This window comes from Mytilus trossulus, chromosome 6 (assembly GCF_036588685.1).
Source record: "Mytilus trossulus isolate FHL-02 chromosome 6, PNRI_Mtr1.1.1.hap1, whole genome shotgun sequence".
In the NCBI taxonomy this organism is placed as follows: domain Eukaryota; kingdom Metazoa; phylum Mollusca; class Bivalvia; order Mytilida; family Mytilidae; genus Mytilus; species Mytilus trossulus.
The window spans coordinates 73,833,614-73,841,449 of record NC_086378.1 but is presented as its reverse complement, the minus strand read 5'-3'; the positions used below and the strand labels follow the sequence as shown (position 1 = coordinate 73,841,449).

The 7,836-nt window shown below is 33.6% G+C and overlaps 1 protein-coding gene across 1 annotated transcript; it reads right to left on the bottom strand.

Moving 5' to 3' along the window:
* Window positions 1-3,446: 3,446 nt before the first annotated feature.
* On the bottom strand, window positions 3,447-6,294 carry LOC134721828 (microsomal glutathione S-transferase 1-like). The gene is made up of 3 exons (XM_063585070.1): window positions 6,037-6,294; window positions 5,191-5,282; window positions 3,447-3,772 (listed from the first exon to the last, which is right to left on the bottom strand). Exons 1-3 carry the CDS (start codon window positions 6,160-6,162, stop codon window positions 3,529-3,531), a joined length of 462 nt encoding a protein of 153 aa, XP_063441140.1. The 5' UTR covers window positions 6,163-6,294; the 3' UTR covers window positions 3,447-3,528.
* Between the last annotated feature and the right edge of the window lie 1,542 nt (window positions 6,295-7,836).

The window sequence follows — 7,836 nt, the reverse complement described above, 5'->3', positions numbered from 1 at the left end:
CGTTACAACGCAAACCTTTTGCGTTATAACGCAAACCTTTTGCGTTAAACGCAAACCTTTGCGTTATAACGCAAACCTTTGCGTTACAACGCAAACCTTTTGCGTTACAACGCAAACCTATGCGTTACAACGCAAACATTTGCGTTAAAACGCAAACATTTGCGTTTTAACGCAAACCTTTTGCGTTAAGGAAGCTGGCTTGTCATGTTTTGGATTTTTTGTCAGATTTCCGGAATCCTCTGGTTTTATCCATTTGTATGTCTTGAAAAAAATTGCCTGGTGACCCCCAATTTTCTTTTTGTAAATCTTTTACATGTATAATGATAAGCCATCTGTTAAAGTCTGATAAAATTTTAATTACTTTTTAACAGTTTTTGAGAGCTTCAACTTGTCAATGATAAAGCTATGAAAAGTCAAGAGAGAATATTTTCCCGCCAAAATTTCAATAGCTTATATATCGAAAACAAGCACGGTGACCTATATATTTTTTTTGCTCTTTGGACTCCTTTATTAATTCCCTTTCAATATAAACTAGTGTTTTGGAAAGTTAATTACTTTGATACTGAGAAGCCAACTCCCTTAACGCAAACCTTTGCGTTATAACGCAAACATTTTGATTTCAATTATTCATTAAGTTTTGTATGTATGTCCGTCAGTCATTCATTTCGGATGTGATTTACTAATAGATAAAAAAAGAAACATACATACAAGGCCAAATCATTATGATAAATATGCACAGGAATAATGGAATACTTGAAGTGCAATTATACATAAATTAAGACTGATTTGTGCATCAGAAAAATATAGAATTTAACACGAAAATAGATATAGTTAAGTATATAGTCATATTTAAATTGAAAGATCAAAAATAATGTCATACAATTGTGAAACCTCCAAGTCAAATAGACAAAATGATCTTTCTGCTTTACAGCTAATACATTAATGCTAGCAAGACAAATCTTTGTTTGGCTTGCTTGCTTTGCTTGGATCAATGTTTGCCCAAGCATGACAATTAAGATAGGCGGGGCTTCAGCATGTATACATCATACTTAAATTTTATTGGACGTTATGTTTGAAGTTAAGGACACTAAATTTTAAAACAGCATAGTCAAGTTGACAAATATAAAGCGCAATAGTAGAAATGGAAGCCAAAAAATTGAATTTGTTTTTTCTCGAAGATATTATGCATTTTCATCATCCAACTGAAAGACTGTCGTCAAGTACTTTTAGTAAAATAAAATAGCTATTCGAACACACCTTCTCTGATTTAGTGATTCATTACATAGGTATTTCATTTGACCCATATATATCATCTTTTAGTACTGTTATTTGTTTTGGTTATAAAGTCAACCTGTAGCTATGCTATATAAAAATGATAGAATCTGAAGGCAATAAATGTATAGAATGATGATGTTTTATTAATTAAATATGTTCTCTCTATTCACATTGCTACCCAAGCATCTTAAAAATACTACATTATATTTTATATACAAAAACTTTAACCTGAAGTGAGACGAACGGAGGAACAGACGAACTGACGAACGGACGGGCGAACGGACGTACAGACCAGACAACATAATGCTACTCTACTATCGTAGATGGGGTATAAAAACTGTTGATTACTTTTTCTTTTCGAATCATGGAATAGACATCTTGAAACAAATCGTTGCATACAAAACTATTTCTTATCCCAACAACGAAAAGTATGCATATTTGTGTTGAAAGCCGTACCTTTACTGGATTACTTTTACAAATTGTGACTTGGATGGAAAGTTGTCTCATTGGCACTCATATCAAATCTTCTTATATCTATAAATCTTACGGTATCAATGATGGTACATAAAGAGATACCATTAAAAATAATTAACTTGGCCATTTAATAATCGAGTGTTTGAAAATGGATCCGATCATCAACCATATTAACTCTTATACATGTTAAAGATACTCATAAATATACTTGGCAACAAATGCATGGTCCTTCACATGATTTTTCATATTTGATGGACCAACAGTTATATATATTTTTTTGTAACATATTCATTAGGAAACTAAATCTAAATTATCATCATGACAATTAAAATATGAAGTTAATACTGCACACCATATTAAATAAAGGGCTACGCTTTAGCGCATGATGCGCCCGTTGCTCTTTTAACTTGTCTTTTATGCTTTTATTAAATGAATTTATATGATCAACTAGAAATAGTGTGAGCCCTGTCAAATACCCCCTCCAAATAATAAATAAAAATGCACAAAAAAATTGGCACTATTATGGTCAATAGATATAAACAATTTATCCAAGTTGCATAACATTTTGTGAAAGTGTTAGTTATATATATTGTCCCAAAATTGGAAAATGCCCCCTTTTTTAAGCATAAAAATTCATAACACGGAAATGTAAAATCTGAAATTTATAAAAATTGAAAGGGAGCTTACATCAATAGATATAAACAATTCACCAAAGTTTCATGGACATTGGTGAAAGCCTTTTTGAGTTATTGACCGAAGTGTTAAAAATCCCCCTTTTTTTATGAATAAAGCCCCATAAATCCAAAACTTAAAATCTGAAATTAAAAAAAAACGAAAGGGAGCTTACGTCAATAGATATAAACAATTCACTTAAGTTTCATGGAAATTGGTGAAAAAGTGTTTTTGAGTTATTGTCCGAAGTGTGGACGACGGACGGTACTACGGACGGACGGACGGTGAACGGTATACCATAATACGTCCGGTCTAAAAACGCATGTACAATGTACAATCATGAATATCCTAATTGTCGATTTATAGCCAGATTTTTAAAAAGAAGTCTACGACTGACAAAATACAAAAGTTAAACACGTGACGAGAACACTTCCGCACTTACTTAGTGCTATTAAGGATGTTAAGTAATGAATGACATATGTACAATGATACTTTGAGCAGCGATATTGGAGATTGTATAGTTTTCAGTAAGATGTTTCTGATGAATATATTTCTTCTTCCCAATATTACATCTGTAGTAGTAAGATTCATTATAATCTTTTATAATATGATAACCTAATATGTTTTGTCACTGCGTGGGATTGGATTACCTCGTTTCATACCCATACTCTTACTCTTATTTTTGTTTAATACATTAAGATATGAAATATATATTAAGAAAAAAAAAAGATGCCGCACAAATCAAATCAAAAATTTCTTGCATAAATTCCTTAGGGAATCAGTGTTTTATATCGGGCAGAATGTGTGATAAGTTGGACTTTTAAACAGACTCGTATTATGAGGTGTACTTTTAAATTTTCATAACAATATATGTCTAGGGACTGGACGACTTCTTCATTAAGGTATAAATTCCTGGTCCATGAACAAATAAATTTTCTAAAAGCGTATCAATATCTCATTTAATGATTCTAAAGTATGTGTCTTTAGAAAACAACCATTCAATAATACAATCCAAAAGTTGGACTTATAAAGACTTTTGTTTCCTCACGTAATGCTGATATCTTCAAAGTTTGTATATTAAAAATGTTCAATATGAATATTGTAAAATTAAAATGATCCAGCTTTCAATACAGATACAGCCATGGAACCTGTAACAACTGCGCCGACTAAGAAACCAAGCGCTCTTGAGGGCTGTGGCAAAGGTATCAGGTACGCAAACATGTGGAAAATTCTGAAAGCTGCGAAAGTACGGAAATGCAACAAAGCTGTTCCCGGATTTGGTTTTGTGCAAACGTATAAAAATCCAATCAAAACGAAGGGAATGACGTTCTCCAGGTCATTAAGATGGCATCTGAAAAAGACAATTGAATAATGTACTTTTCATAACATATCTGCTTTATATAATAACTGAAAGTGAGTTTAAATTCTTAATAGCATTATAACGAAGAAATGAAAATAATACGTTATAATGCAAAAATACGTTTTATAAATCATTATCTCGTGATAGCAGTTCTAGAGTATTAGTGGCTACACAAGTGGAATGGGAGGCCGATCCGACGACCAGCCGAACGAACAAACGTACAAAATCACTCCGTCGTCAGGTCATCAAAACGCAGGATTATAGATACTTTTTATTACTACAGAGAACTGTTAATCGGCTCATGTTGTCGATCGGCCCAGTAATCATTGATAATATTTCAGCAACGACTATGATTAAATGGGTACATACAAGACTCATATAGCACGGCTTATAATACTCCAAACTCTGAGAACAACCCTAGGCTACTGTCTTTTCATAGACACAAAAATCACAAAAACATGCAGTGTTTGTCCGAAATTATATTCCATTGACTGGTGATTTATGAAAATGGGAAAATTGTATAATTCTGAAACTTTGTACCTACGTTCTACAAATCACTCATAACGGACCTATACCTTCTCGTCGTCGACCAACCTTTTGTCCAATATACTACACACATAGGTAAATCAAGGGACAGTATCAAAACTTACATTGTAGCTCTTGAAACGTGACAGTGTGACTGGGGCCGCTTAAGCCCCAGTCACACTGTCACGTTTCAGATGTAGCTCTTGAAACGTGACAGTGTGACTGGGGCTTAAGCCGCTTGCTTAAAGCCCCAGTCACACTGTCACGTTTCAAGAGCTACAATGTAAGTTTTAATATTTTAAAAGCGTAATGTTCTACAGCGAAACGGCAATATACGTAACGAAGCGTGGTGAAACGGATGTATACGTAACGAAGCGTGGTGAAACTGGAATATACGTAATGAAGCGTGGTGAAAAGGGAATATACGTATCGAAGCGTCACAGTGGTGAAACGGGAATATACGTATCGACGCGTATCGAAACGTAGTGATCCTTTGTTCAAAACGGGACCTGCCCTGTATGTTTTGAAAATTCAACAACAAACGTAGCGAAAATTGAAACTAAGTAGAAACCTTGTAAATACGTAACGAAAGAAGAAGTATCAAAGCTTAGCGGAACGCAACAAAACGTGCTTACTAAAATGTACGTATCAAAACGTATCAATGCGTGGTAAAAATGTGGGTCTACACATACTAATACGTAGCAAAACGTGATAAGAACGTAACACAAACCTAGTGAAACCTAGTTTTCAAAATAACGGGACATTTTTGTTCAAAACGTAGTTGAAACTTATAATTTTCAGGTAAAACGTAGTAAAACTTGACAGTGTGACTGGGACTTACACAAACCAAATGATGACCTTGTATTTAAAAAGCGTGAACCAACCTTCTAATGCGCTCAACAGTAGAATTGATTGGCGCTTTTCTTTCTTCTAATGGTTTCTTGGAATTAATAAAATCTTCTGGATTCACAAATGCCTTTAAAATAATATAAAAATACATTATTACATTGTTATGCTGTATTGAATTAAACCATAAAGTTACATAAAAAGTAAAAACACAAAAATACTGAACTCCGAGGAAAATTCAAAAAGGAAAATCAAAAGGCAAAATCAAAAGTCCAAACACATCAAACGAATGGATAACAACTGTCATATTCCTGACTTGGTACAGGCATTTTCTAATGTAGAAAATGGTGGATTGAACCTGGTTTTATAGCTAACTAAACCTCTCACTTTTATGACAGTCGCATCAAATTCCATTACAGTGTCAACGATGCATGAACAAAACAAACATACTCAAAAGAGTAAAAATGTCAAAAATAGGGGTACAACAGTCAATATTGTGTTATCATCTTAATATCACTACATAAACAACAAATGTAACACAGAAGCACAAAAATGCATACATCAAATTTAACATTCTCATTTTACTTTTCTTATACGGCTGAATTTAACTATGTAACAGTTTGTGAAACACAATAACGACAGACCTCATGTTTCCTTTAAAAAAAAAATAAGATCATCCAGCATATTCGTGAACAATTCGCCACTGGGCGTTAAAGCAATCAATAATCAATTAATACATTAAAAAGACATCTATCAAGCACCGAATTGCCAAATATGAGAGTACAAGTGGAAAGGAGGAGGATTTTCTATAAAATTTCCATATGTTTAGCATTGAATCAACACAAGGTATATCATCCTTATTTTTGTTACAAAAATGCACTTACCGTGTAACGAAATCTGTTTATAGCTGTTAGTCCACTCATTAGCATTGTCTTACATATTACAATACCGGAATAATAGGCAAAGTTGGCAAATACAGGATTGTCAAAACTGAGTAGACTGCCCGACATCTTGTGAGATCAGTGTACTGGTCCAGTACGTCGTGCAAAAGAAAAATGGCTCTTGAATCTTGAATCCTGTTTAGATCGGTCACCTGACAAAACTATAGCCTATTTTGTTTGTTATGCTCTATTTGACTTGTTTAGGTCATAAGATTTAATATATGTGACGAAAAACACGTAAAGTCGAATTGGGACATAATTAAATAGTCCGTGAGCACTTGTAATTTCATTTAAAAAACAAAAAATGCACATTTTTACAGGTATAATTATTGTTAAATTAAATAACATATACTGAGCCAAAAAAGTTTAGCAACAAAATTGAGAAATTTTATTTTATTACAAAGCATGACAACATATAATTTTAATAATAACAAAATGGAATTATGACATGTCAGAAGCAACATGAATGTTTATCACTCACATTCCTAAGGATTTTCTTTGTATGGAGCGCTGGAGGGTCAATATGCAGAAAAGTTTATAGTGTTATTCAAAATTAAATTTCTCAGCCATGCCCCAAGTGCACAAATGAAGGATTGGCAGGCACATCAACAGCTGCCCATAGTCATGCACTACTCTTTTGTGGCCGGAAAAAAACTTGTCACGTGTTGACGTAAATCGAAGGTAGCGCTCCTCCCCTGACGATAGTTGTTTTTCGTTCTACAAGATATTGACCTATCCTGTGCAGTTGCAATTTGTCGAAATATGTTTGTTAGTCTCTAAACTGTTGCCTTATGCACATTAAATCGAGCCATGATGTCAGCAACACTCATTAATCCGGCATCAACAATTCCAAGAGCTGTCTGACGGTAATTTTCGGGTAGGCATGGTTGACGCCACATGCAATTTTTTAAAGTTGTATGTGTTTTTCTTACCAATGGTGTGTTTCTGAACATTTAGTGAATTTTTTTTTACTATCGTTTTAAAAGTACAGGTACAGAAGGTAAAACACCAATTACACGTGCAATGCTGAAATGGCGCGAAATCAATCACCAGGGGAAAAGTACGACTGTTTCAGATTACAGGTAAAACTAAGGATTGTATCAATGATGTTTAAATAATTTTTTTCCAGAAACATAAAAAAAGAATTTAATATACGAGGCCCCCCCCCTCCCTTTCATATCATGACGGACGGACAAATTATTGGAGGTCTTACAGGGGAATACGAGCTATTAGCTATGACATGGGATCATATTATTTACTTCCTGGTGTGTACAGGTGTAAATTAAACAGACAAGAATATCTAAACAATACAAGGCTAACATATTATGTTTCTTCCGTAATCAAAATTAAAAACACAACACTCATTAAATTGATCCTCATACAACTTCTATTCATAGCCTGCTTTCTGTTTAGGAAAAATCTAAATCTTACTTTCCTATGTTTGTCGAAGATACCGGATTATTGAAGTTGCACGAATTGATAAGTTGTCTTCTTTTATGAAACAATTGATTCAATCCATACCCACACTTAAATCAGTTACAAAATGTTGCATCTCCGTATTGGCAATACTGGGGAATGAAAAATTGATCCAACCCTTAAGAATATTGCCGACAGGAAAACTACATTCTGTAACCAGACAATTTGACTTCAGAAACTCAAAGGAAATAATCAATACTTAGAGTTAAAATCATTTATCTGACTTGTTTAATGTTGTTAGTGTTTTATCTCTTAACTCCTCAGTAT